Source organism: Acanthaster planci, linkage group LG13 (assembly GCF_054643075.1).
Source record: "Acanthaster planci isolate LZ-2023a linkage group LG13, COTS_SCS, whole genome shotgun sequence".
In the NCBI taxonomy this organism is placed as follows: Eukaryota; Metazoa; Echinodermata; class Asteroidea; order Valvatida; family Acanthasteridae; genus Acanthaster; species Acanthaster planci.
In genome coordinates this window covers 6,522,869-6,535,530 of record NC_141789.1, presented here as the reverse complement: position 1 = coordinate 6,535,530, position 12,662 = coordinate 6,522,869, and the positions used below count along the sequence as shown (strand labels likewise).

General features: G+C 44.2%; 2 protein-coding genes and 1 long non-coding RNA gene across 4 annotated transcripts; 1 reads left to right on the top strand and 2 right to left on the bottom strand.

The window, feature by feature from the left end:
* Positions 1-2,535: 2,535 nt before the first annotated feature.
* Positions 2,536-3,672, top strand: LOC147796942 (uncharacterized). Of its 2 annotated transcripts, XR_015427480.1 has the most exons (3): positions 2,536-2,674; positions 2,902-3,034; positions 3,429-3,672. It is a non-coding gene; the product is annotated as an uncharacterized LOC147796942 (long non-coding RNA). The 2 variants fall into 2 exon arrangements; XR_015427479.1 differs by having other exon boundaries at positions 2,902-3,672.
* A 3,839-nt stretch (positions 3,673-7,511) lies between these two features.
* On the bottom strand, positions 7,512-12,547 carry LOC147796940 (uncharacterized). The gene is made up of 2 exons (XM_087144860.1): positions 7,950-12,547; positions 7,512-7,574 (listed from the first exon to the last, which is right to left on the bottom strand). The coding sequence occupies exon 1, from the start codon at positions 10,521-10,523 to the stop codon at positions 9,291-9,293; it is 1,233 nt and encodes a 410-aa protein (XP_087000986.1). The 5' UTR covers positions 10,524-12,547; the 3' UTR covers positions 7,512-7,574; positions 7,950-9,290.
* On the bottom strand, positions 10,536-11,053 carry LOC147796941 (uncharacterized). Its single transcript, XM_087145121.1, has 2 exons — positions 10,621-11,053; positions 10,536-10,549 (listed from the first exon to the last, which is right to left on the bottom strand). Exons 1-2 carry the CDS (start codon positions 11,051-11,053, stop codon positions 10,536-10,538), a joined length of 447 nt encoding a protein of 148 aa, XP_087001247.1.
* Positions 12,548-12,662: the final 115 nt, after the last annotated feature.

The window sequence follows — 12,662 nt, the reverse complement described above, 5'->3', positions numbered from 1 at the left end:
CATTCCCCAAACGGATGGTTTGGCTGCGCTCAAACACTATCTAAATCTCCGCCAGACTCAGGATCCTTCCACCAGCACTCTGCTCCGTCTGGCTGAATTGGTGCTCACGTTGAACAACTTTGCGTTCAACGGTGAGCACTACATTCAGGCCAGTCGTATGGCCATGGGCACACGGATAGGACCAAGTTACGCACGTTTGTTTGTTGGCCGCATCGAGGAGCAGATGCTGACCCAGCATCAGTGTGTGCAGCCGTAATGTACCGGCGATACATCGATGATATTGTTGATGCTATCACCGGTACGTGTGATGACGTTGAGAATTTCGTAGGGTATGCTTTTCACCCAGCACTGCGTAACACATCTGTTGTGTTGCAACACTGTTGCCTTCCTCTAAGTGCGCGTCCAGATCTGTGCAAGGAAACTTGGCACAACCGTACATTACAAACCCACAGATTCCCACAGCTACCTGCAGTACCAATCGTCTCACCCCCTCAAGTGCAAGAACTCCATCCCTTACTCTCAGTTTCTTCTACTGCGTAGGATTTGTTGTTGCGATGCAGAGTTCTCTGCGCGTGGGAAGGAAATGCTAGGTTTCTTTCATCAGCGCGGTTACCCTCCGGCTATCACATACGCTGCCTCAACGCTACATGTCAATCCCATGCGAAACGGCCCTGAAACCCACCAGGACCAAGCAACGTGATTGCGCCCCCTCGTACTCACGTACTATCCTCAAAACATCCTGGAACGTAATGTTCTTCTCAAACATTTTCGTACACTTGGAAATGATGCGGCCACAGCTTGCATTTTCACCGAACCCCGATTTGCGCGTTTCGGGGACATGGTTGTACGTTCCTGGTTAGATTCTGTCTCTCCTTCAAAAGCAGCCAGCAATTCCCCTTGTCAGCGCCCCAGATTTAACACTTGTCCCTACATAGTTAACAGCCCGTTGGTTGTCGGCCCCCGCGGTAGCTACAGAATACACGGGGATCATACATGCATTGTACATGTAATGTGGTTTATTGCATTACATGCCGCCGCTGTGGCAAACTCTACATCGGAGAGCCAAGCGTCGCCTGGGTGACCATTTCGTGGAACACCGTGCGCAGTGTGCACCAACAAACACCCGGTCTCACTGTTGCGCAGAGAAATATGGAAGGGCTGCGTAGCACCGTGATCAGGATATCAGACAAGAATATATAATATTAAACCAGTGCTCTGAAATATGTGATTGCCACATATTTCAGAGCACTGATTTGATGTTATAGATCACTGTTGCGTAGCACTTTTGCGCGCCGCCACACACTCTCGGTGACATAAGCGTCTCCATCCTGCGGAAAGCGTCATCCGATGTACAGCGTAAGGAACTGGAGCAGCGCGTCATTTTCGAACTTGGAAAGCTTCATCCAGTGGAATGAACGTGGATTTTTCTGCGTTCAATTAGAACTGAATCCGCCTGCCCAGAAGAAGGTACTGAGTTACCGAAAGCAAGGCAATTACATATTTCATAGCACTGATTATATATTATATTCTTGTCGACACAAGAAGACAGTTAGGAACAATGACTTTCTTATGAAAATTGAATTAGGGAAGTCGGAAATCTTTCCTAAACTAACCACAAAAGAGAATAGTGGGGAGCACTCTGTCTTCTTGCAACTAGATTTTTTTTTGCTTTTGAAGAAAAGAGGTGGGATGAGGCGGGGGCCAAACCTTCCGAGGACGTGCTCGTACAGGTTGGTCGGAATCTTTCCGACCCAATTAATATAATGATAATAATGCTTGGGTCGAAGAGAAGAGGACTATCATTCCTAAGGGTGATGTGAACAGCCAGGGCTTGACTGGTCCTATCGTTGTGCCACTTTGACCAGCGAAGTCGTGATTTTCTCAGAACATTGAGAACACTGCATGCCTTGCAAATTCGTGGGGAAAATGATGCAATTTCATCCATGCTTGGAGAGCAAGGCCCAAATCGTTGAGCCATGATTAATCTTTGCTATCTCTGTTGGAAACGTGGGCAATAAAACTTGTTAAATATATTTTCCCACATTTCAACAGGGCTGGACAAACAACCCATGGGAGAAACCGTAACATGGGTGAAAAAGTCCCACATGTATTCACAAACTGTAGTTGAGTCTTACACCAAACCAAACCAAACCAAACCAAACCAAAGATGGATTTTCCTCGAAACCGTAATACAGCCTGCTGATTTGTAGCTTCTCCATTTAAAAACTGGTCTATATACATAAAAAGCGTCTTTAAACGTGTATTAACTTACATAACGTATTAATAAATACCTCAGACAGACTCCCCATTCAACAATGTGCAAATTGATCGTGATTTAACATTTGCTAATGCCCGCTGAAAAGTGATAATGCCCATTGCATCTATCGATAGAAGCATGGATCTCCATTATAGACTGGATTAGACATGGCGTCCAAAATGCGTCCCGCGTATGCGTATTTTCAGGAGCGTAAATAACGAGCGTTGCGAATTTCTTTGCGTGTACATTCAAATGGAATTTTTCAAAAAACGGTTGAGGCTTTTGTGCTTCAATCGTCAGATTTCGAAGAGAAACTGAATTGTGCACTTGGAATGGGTACATTTGGAAAGAATAATGGTTGAGGTGTACGCAGCAGTGCATTACCGGAAATCAACGTCAAGTTTGGAAGAAGGAAATGCGAGTCGCACTTTTTTTAGTTTCAGAAAATTTCTCAAGTTGTACTTTATGATGCTTAACTTTAAGCCTATATAGGCCTAGTAAGAAATTTACGACAGTCTATCTTGCCTATCAGGCTTTTTTACATGAGACTTCACTATCTCGAAGTTGGGGCCGTCTGAAATGTTACCTATTGGCAAAAGTGGTTTCAAAAACATAATGACTAGTTTGTCGTATATTTTCCTCAGATTTCACCAGAAAATCTCCAAGAAAGCCACGATTTGTGTTTGTCGGATCTACAGACGCACCGAACTCAAATTGTGTGACAGACGATGTGATATGAGACACAGAATTCTTCTTCGGGGCAGAGATGAAACCAATGTGAGAAGCAGAGTGCTGATGTTTCTCTTGAACGAAGTTACAAACAAGGAATGCGTAATGAAAGAAACTTTGTTTACATAACAAAATTACTCGTTCTGTGTTATAACTGACTTTGTTATGCCGGAAAGTACTTGTTAAATGTCAATCTTTGATGCAGGTTGTGAACTCAACTTTTTAAACTGAATAATAACTCTGTTTTAAAAACGGCAGTAAGTTAGTTTGGTCGCTCATTTAAAGCTGCGCTCACTTTGTGCTCACAAAAGGATTCTCACATTTCCGTATGAGGCATGTAAGATTTCAATAAAATTTACTCAATATATGAATGAATTTTATTTACATAGTATTTTTCCCGAGAATGTGTAAAATTAAAATAATTTTATTGATTTTTTTTCAGTGTTGGCTCATCGAAACCAGACGGAAAAACACATGGACAGTTGGGAAATCATATTTACTCACATGTCCTACTGCATGTCCTGGCGGAATTCTAAAAGTTTTACACAGAACAAATCCCGACTGAACTAAAGCCAAAGTGAAAATATTACTAAAGCGAGACCGTAGACAATATGGGTAAAAAATGAATTAACATTATCGCTTTCGAGTGGGTTTGTTAATAAGAAAATGGTCAGTTATTTCCGGAACTGATAATCTTGATTTTCTGTTTATTTTTGGCTTGTTTTAGAGAGGGTGGCCAAGGGCGTCGTCCCATAAGAAAAAGGCTATGTTGACCAGAAATGCACAACATACAACATGACATTACCCTCCTCAAGCGCCGCCATTGTTCGGCCGCGCATTTTGTGCACAGGCAATGCGCGATGTCCTATCCAGTCTATAATGGAGATCAATGGATAGAAGACAGTTTAATCCATTCCGATTGTTCAAGACCCAAGAATCTGTGTGCATGCCCGTTGCCACTTGCGCGCCAAGTCCATGGATTCTTGATCTTTTGGACAATTTGCACAGGAAATATTTCATAAAATGGACGGGGGTGTTCGGGAAAAGTAAAATAAAATTATAGAACAAAATCGATGGAAATGATCCCTCATATATTGACTTGTCTTGAGTCTTTGACTGAAAAGGTACTAATGCACGAGAAGGTGCATGGCACCGACCCACAGAGTGGGGTTGGGGTGACTCCCTCTTATTACCATTTAACATTTATTACTATAATTATTATTTCTTCATTTTTTTATATTGGGACCTACGTCTAAACCTTGGAAACACCTTAAAATCTGTAAAAGTCTAAGGAAAAAACTGAGAGATTTAAATGGCTTCACAAACGGCGACAATTACATGTTGTAAGGCCCCCAGCAAAAATCCTGTCATCCCATCAAAAGTTATGCTTAACCCCCCCCCCAAAAAGAAAAAGAAGTCTCCGCTTTGAGGTCGTTGCGCGCGTCACCGTAGACCTGCGCATTAGCAAAATATTTGTTAAATTATTTTGGTATAAAACGATGTCCAAACTTGTTTAATCGACTGGAATCATGCTACTTCGTAATTTTAACGTGTTTTTGGTTTTATGTGAGAGAGAACAATATTCACTGTGAATCAATCTTTCAAAATAACTGTACCTGGCTGAATCGCTGGGGAATATGCGCGGCAGACGACAAACCCTACCTTGGGGTATGCGTAATATAAACTATTATATGTACTATAAACCACTTCACGCAACGTGTGTGCCTACAGAGGGATTTCACACTACCACCGTCTGTGCATATATGCATCGAAACCGAGGCTCTCTGTGTTGAACTTCGTCGCGCACGCCTGCGGAGTCGACATAGTACATGCAGTATCCGGTTCGTAAGTGTGACGCCACTTCAGTTTAAACACGCCCACTGCACATGCAGATACACGGCCATCGTTAGTTCGCGGTAAATTGCCGTTATTTTGTCTTTTGATTTTATGTGTCGAATTGTCCTGAAAGACTCTTCCACAAAAAATTGAAGGATGCAAAGCCTGAATAAAACTTACTCTTCTGCCCTCACTCTGATGAGCATACACAAATATGCAGAGGCTTAAACATCTTTCCAAGAGGGCCCCTTGACTGGAGCCGTTCAATGAAAAACGATGCAAAACTGTGAACAAACAGATACAGGATGTTTTAAGTCACAAGGAATAAAATCAGTAAGTTGCATAACAATATGCAGCAAATGTTGGAAATGCAGGAAGTCTAAGGACTAGGACAAGTCTACTCTAGGTAAAATGTATCTATGCACATGTGGATTAATGCAACAGGACACAAGTAGATGTAACTACATATACAGATACACGTAGAAAGAATTTATGTACGAATTCAAGAGTAAATGAGATGAACGTGGTTGTGAACATTCACTGAGCTGTTTCGGAACTTTCTGTTTGGTGATAACTTTTGGAAAATTCTTTCATGAGGGTCTTTGTTGCGTGTAGCTTTAATGTTGATCCAACCTCTGATAATTGTCCAAATGGTGGCTTGAAAATGTGTACTAAGTCAAGGGACTGAAATAAATATTAAAAAATCACTAGTAAATTACATGATGACGTCATGATGACGTCATTTCTTTTGAAGAATTCTTGCACAAGGGTCTTTGTTTGATATCACTTTCATAGCGATCAAACATCGCGAAGGTTTCCAAAAGTGGCTTGAAAATTTGTACAAGTAAATGGACTGAAGACACCTATGGGGAAAAGCTGCTCTTTATAATGTCATGTGATTTGCGTTTAAACTGAAAGAAAATTCTGAAATATTATTTCATATTCAGACTCTTGGGTGTACATGTAATCAAATGAAGACGAAAAAAATACGATTTTTTTTTCATTCTCATAGTAATGCTCAGCTGAAGTTTAGGACTACCCTCATTAAGATCGATAATATTGCGTAGTAAAAAACGTGTACAAACCCTACGGGGAAAACTGCAGCTTCAATCTCCTGTCACGTGAGCCCCTGATGATGTTATTTTGACGATTTTTCTTTTCGAGATTCAGATTGACCAAAGTTCCAAGGACAGGCTGACAAAAAACGTGAACAAAACTTATGGGGGAGATTAAATATCCAAAAATTATTTTAAAAATAGGTGATGACGTCATCGTTAGGGCATCAGTTAAGCAAAATTCTTTCATCAGGGTCTTTGTTGTCTGTAACTTTGAAGTTGATCAAACTTCTCAAACTAACCCAAATGCTGGCTTAAAAACGTGTACAAAGTCAACAGGCTAAATTAAACATTGAAAAATCACTACCAAATCACGTCATCTTGACTTCATTCACTAACAGTAATTCTTGTATCAGGGTCTTTATTGGGTGTCGCTTTGATAACGATCAAACATCGCAAAAGTTTCAAAATTGTGCCTTGAAAACGTGTATGAATGTCCAAAGACCTGCCAAGTTTAAAGTCAATCGAAAATTTAAAAAAGGGTAGAAGTCCTGCTCAGAACGAAAACCCATGTTAAGGAATGGGATTTGATGTGAAAGAAGAAATAAACGAGAGGTTCTATGTCTGTTTGCAACAGAACATAGGGCTTTTCCGCTTTTCATTGAAAAGGCCATCGCCGTGATTGCATATCTGCAAAGTTTCATCCCTCTGGGACATGTACTTTTGGAGATAAAAGGCTTTAAAGGATACACCCTTAATGTCACGGGACTTGTCCACTGATGACATCATCATCCCATGAGGACAGTTTTCATCTATCACACATCCTCTTCCAGATATCTGCTAACTTTCAACACGCTGGGCCATGTCCTTTGGGAGAAACAGGGCTTTAAAGGATGCACCTTTGTGACTGGTCTCCTGATGACGTCGTCATCATCAGGCAAGGTCAATATACCCCTGAAGCGCTCCCTCTTCAAGAAATCTGACAGATTTGAAGCCGATCGGATATGTACTTCAGGAGATATAGGGCCTTTAAGTGTGCACCTTTAATGTCACATTCGGGTTGCATAATGGAGGACATGCTGTATAAAATTGTATGCTAGTTAAAAATAATCTCCCTGGCTTTGTGGCCACATGCACACATGTAGGCCTATGTTAACCTAAATGCACAACATCAAAGTTAGTCAAAAGTGCTTCTCAAAGTAAGAAAAACTTTGCCAGAGCTTTTGATTTTGGAAGAAAATCTACAAACCTATACGTTTCTAATACATTTCAGTATTTCTTGAAGCGCCTTTAAACATCTTGCCATTAAACATTGTGAAGTATGCAAATTTTGGTTGTCAAGACTTCAATAAAAGGAAACAACACCCAAGTGCAATGTACTGAGGTTTTCTTTGTGAATTGATGTCTATGGATTGTCTCTGTTTTCTGTTTAGTATACAACTTCATTTGACTTCCTGATGCAGGGCCAGCACTACTGAAAGACCATCATAGCAATTCTGCACAAAATGACTGGAGTGGGTCCAAAATTGTGTACAATGGCTGCACTGCCCTCCTTAAGATGTTTTCTAATCTCAATTTGGCAGCCAGCCAAACTCCTATCACTGACGAAATGGGAGTCAGGGAATAGCTCCACATGTAGCTCCGGTGTTTTAATATTTGGTCACACTGGATGACAATGTCATTGACATGGAGTAAAACTGCATAGTAAACAAGAAAACACAAGCTATGAATACGTGCACTACAGTATTACTACACAAACATTACACATGTATGAATCTCTAGTCTCAAAATACATTGAGATTCATACTAATAACTAGTCGAACGAGTACTTGTGCATACTGAGCTCAAAGAGCCCTAAATATGTCTATTTAACAGGCCTATAAGTGCAGAAAATAGCCACACACATCCCCATGAACACGTGGATCGCTTGGTGTGTTATATGTTGTTATATGTCAACATGTGAGTATATACGTGTGTAAACAAGGTAAACTTGACATGAAAACCGAATGTTATAAAGGCCTCTAAACTACTTGAAACACCTCTTGATAAGGAATAAACTGGAATCAACTTACAGGCAATGCTTCACTAGGCGCTATATACAGTTAGCAAGGAGCGAGAGGAAAATTTGTGCCCTGAAAATGTCGGAAAATGATGCACAAATTCACTGTGAGAAATCCATTGTCTATGGATGAGTGTAAAGCATGGTTCTCAGATTACCGGTCAAAGGAGGGCAAGTGGAAGCAATAACATAACACTACCCGCTTGGCATCGTTAAGATGTCACTGAATGACCTTACAGTTTCTAGTCCTCTTTAGGCAGAAGCAGTACAACCTCTGAAATGGGTCGCTTGAACGGCTTGATAGTACCTCCTGCAGCGGCCACCTTAACCTCGACGATGTGGACTCTACAGTCGTCGCTCATGGTTGCAGTGGTGATGAGTCCTTTTGGCCACTCATTCCGCGCCAGTTGTTTGTCCTTCAAGAGAGTGATATCCCCTGCTTTGAGGTTGCGACGACTCTCTTTCCACTTCTTTCAGCTTTCGAGTATAGGGAGGTACTTGCGTCGCCAACAAGACCAGAATGTGCTCGCAAGACTCTGCACTTGTCTCCACTGGCTCTTGAAGAGGTCTTTAGTGTCAAAGTGTCCGGGAGGAGCTGGGGTGCCAACTTTCTGGGTGAGCAGGATTGCTGGTGTCAAGATGTATGGTGACTGAGGATCGATAGAGACTGGAACAAGAGGTCTGGCATTGATGATGGCTGTTACTTTGGCCATGAACATACATAGAACTTCGGGTGTCAGGTTAAGAGGTTTTCTCTGCAGCAGCATGGAGTCGAGAATTCTTCGTGCTACTCCGATCATCCGTTCCCATGCACCTCCCATGTGTGAAGAGTGGGGCGGATTGAATACCCAAGTACAACCTTGTTCAGCGAGGTAGCGCTGGACTCCAATACCCTGCTGCCGTTCTTATCAAGTTTCAGCTCGTTGGAAGCTCGGATGAAGTTTGTTCCGCAGTCCGATCTCAGCTGTTTAGCTGGTCTGCGGATGGTAAAGAACCTATTGAGTGCATTGATGCAGCTCGAAGCGTCCATGGACTCGATGACTTTAATGTGCACCGCTCTAGTACTCATGCAGGTGAACAGGATTGCCCAGCACTTGTTGTTGGCCTGGCCTCCTCTGGTGCGACGCATGACGACCATCCAAGGTCTGGATACGTCTAAACCTACGTACGAGAAAGGCGGCAAGGTGCTAAGTCGCTCGGCCGGTAAATCTGCCATCTGCTGTTCCTCAGTTTTGCCACGGAGCTTCTTACAGGTTACACATTTGTGTAGGACAGAGCTGATGAGTCTCTTACCACCGACGATCCAAAGGCTTGATGCTCTGATGGCTCCTGCGGTGAAGTGGCAGCCTTGGTGTTATACTTGCTCGTGGTAGTGCCGCACTAGTAGTTTGGCTACATGATTGTAGCCAGGCACGATGGTGGGGTTTTTCTCACCTCTGTCCAGCTGGGCATGTCTGAGACGTCCTCCAACTTTAGTGATCTCTTCTTGCAGCATTGGGTTAAGCTCTGAGAGTGAACTCCTGCCTGGGACGTCTCCTTTCTTCTTCAAGGCAGTGATCTCGTTAGGGTAAACCTCTCTTTGGACTGAGATGATGATGCTCTCAGCTTGAGCAAGCTCATCTGGGGTGCGAGGTTTACTGCACTGATGCCAGCCGGCACATTTATTGGTCTCGCTTCCCAATTCCTTCTTAAATGAGCGAGCGACATGAATGAGGCATGCAATGCCCCTTAAGAGTGAGTTCCAGGTGGAAAAGTGCTCGAACCGTTGCGGGGTAAGCTGTCTCACCTCTGCTTGGGTGATGAAACTCTTTACTTCTGGTCGGATGTCCGCGTCAGATTTGGGGTCGACCAGTTCGAAATGAATCTGGTTTTCGTGGATCTGGGTGGATTTACACAGGAAAGTCGGTCCCGTGAACCACGATGTGCTGGTGAGCTGAGATGCTGGAAGTGCTCTCGAAGCATGATCAGCAGGGTTGTGTTCCGTAGGAACGTAATGCCACTGATCAGGTTGCGTTGACTGGCGGATGCGCTGAACTCTGTTGTGTACATACACATAGAAACGTTTGGTTTCATTGTATATGTACCTGAGGACAACCTTACTGTCACAATAGAAGTTCACTGCATCTGGTGTGAGATCGATTTCATTCAGGATGAGTTCTGCTATCTCAACAGCCAAAACTGCAGCACACAGCTCAAGTCGTGGTGTGGTGGGTTGAGATCGTGGGGCAAGTTTTGCTTTACCAAGGATGAAGCCCACTTCGATGAGTCCATCGTTGTCGAGGGTCCTGAGGTAGGCAACTGCTGCAATGGCTTTGGTGGATGCATCTGAAAACACACACAACTCGGTGCGTCTCATCTTGGTAAGCGACTTTGAAGTGTAGGTTCGAGGGATGTGAAGGTTCTTCAGCTCTTGCAGTGAGTCCCTCCATGCTTCCAATTCCTTCAGCTTCTCTTCAGGAAGTGGCTTGTCCCAGCTACAAGCTTCAGTAGTCAGTTCTCGCAAAAGAGCTCCGCCTTGTATGGTGATTGAAGCTACTAAGCCGAGAGGATCACAGAGGCTGTTCACCGTTGAAGGGCCCCACGCCATGTGAAGGGCTTATCAGCGGCTGAAACCTTGAATGTGAAAGTATCTGTTGTTGTTGCCCAAAACAGTCCGAGACTCCTTTGAATGTATTCGGCATCACCTCCGAGGCCAAAGTCCTTCATGCTTGTGGCGTGATCGTTGGTGGGAAATGCCTCCATCACGGCACCGCTGTTTGAGGCGATCTTGTGTAAACGTAGATTAGATTCTGCCAGCGATGCTTGAGTCCTCTGTAGCAAGTCAATAGCTTGTGTAGCTGTGGGTAGGGACTTGAGTCCATCGTCAACGTAGAAATGTCTCGTGACGAACTCTCTCGTGTCTTCACCATAGTCGTGTTCACCTTCTCTGGCTGCTCGATGGAGACCGTAGATGGCCACTGCAGGAGATGGACTGTTACCAAAGACACGAACTCTCATTCTGTACTCGACGATGTCCTTGGATGTGTCGTTGTCTCCATTCCACAGGAACCTTAAGTAGTTTCTGTGGTCCTCTCGCACGATGAAGCAGTGGAACATCTGCTGGATGTCTGCAGTCATTGCTACTTGTTCTTTCCTGAAACGCAGTAGAACTCCAAGGAGGCTATTGTTTAGGTCTGGGCCGGTGAGCAGGACGTTATTAGGGAGACACCATCGTGTTGAGCGCTTGAGTCAAACATGACCCATATTTGGCCTGGTTTTTGTGGATGGTAGACGCCAAATGTCAGCAGATACCAACACTCTTCTCCAGCCTTGAGTGGGGTGCTAGCTCGGCATGGTCTTTGTCGAATATCTTCTTCATTAAGGCAATAAACTGCTCCTTCATATCAGGCTTCTTATTGAAGCTCCGACGCAGGGAGGCGAGGCAAGTGAGTGCATGCTCGCGGTTGTTGGGTAGGCTACATCTCCATGTCCTGAATGGGAGAGGTGCCACCCAGCTGTTAGCATCGTCCATGTATACCTCTTTGTCCATGGTCTCAAGGAAATTAAATTGTGTCTTCTATGGAGAGGGCAGGCTTGTTGTCATCACAGCTGGTGTGGAACACGTCTTGCCCGGGATCCTTGTGTAGTGCTTTCCCGGCGTGCTTTCTATTGTACGCTTGAGATAAACCGCTCTGCTGCTCCCCGCTGTAGTGTATCTTCTCTTGAAGATGAATATGGTTTGGACATGGAGTGAGGAAGGACGGCCGTGCCTTTTCTAGCAGGTTGGTTTTGAAGCTGTTCTCGCTTGGCTTATGTGCTTTCCCGAGACAAACTTCTCCTATGAGCACCCAGCCCAAATCGAGGCGCTGGGCAAAGGGAGCGTTGTGTGGGCCATTGACTTGTGCACGCACCTTGTGAACTCTCAAGATATCTCTTCCGAGCATAAGAAGGATCAGTGCATTTGGGTCGAGGTGTTGGATGTTGGCTGCCACGGGTTGTAGATGGGGATGGTTTTTGGCTGCTTCCGGTGTGGGTATCTCCTCTCTGTTGTTTGGTATCTCATTAGATTCAATGAGAGGAGGAAGAGGAAGGCTTTTATCTGAAAACCGACTGCTTGCCTCCCTGTCATTTCGGTGACACCTGCAGAGGTTTTAAGAGAGTAAGGTGACGGACTGCTCTCTATGTTGAACAGGTCAAAGAAATCTGCCCTCACTAACGACCTGTTGCTCTGGTCGTCGAGTATGGCGTACATCCTTACTGCTGTTTCCGGCTGCCATTGTGGGAACACTTTCACCAGGCATATTTTGAAACAGGACCGCGCTGTGAGACTGTTACCACATACTTCAGTGCATTGGGAACTGGCAATAGGTGTTGTGGTAGAATCGGCGTTTTTCTCCCCTCTTTGCTGTGATGTAGGAAGGGAGGCCTTTGGCAACCACAGGGCTGGACCAGGGTGCATAGCAGCGTTGTGCTGGTTGCTCTCACATTTGTTGCATTTCACTACTACCTTACAGTCCTTTGCGAGGTGAGACATGGATGCACAACACTTGAAACAGATTCTCTTTGAGGTAAGATCTCCGTTCGTCGATGGGTTTGGCTCTAAAACCTCTGCATTTCTTGAGTGGGTGTGGCTTGTGGTGGATGGGGCAGCTCTTGTCAGGGCTGTCCTCTTTCTTTGCAGTGGTATCCGCACTTGAGTCGCCTACGATGGCATGATCCGTCTTGTGTACAGATATTGGGGTACTTG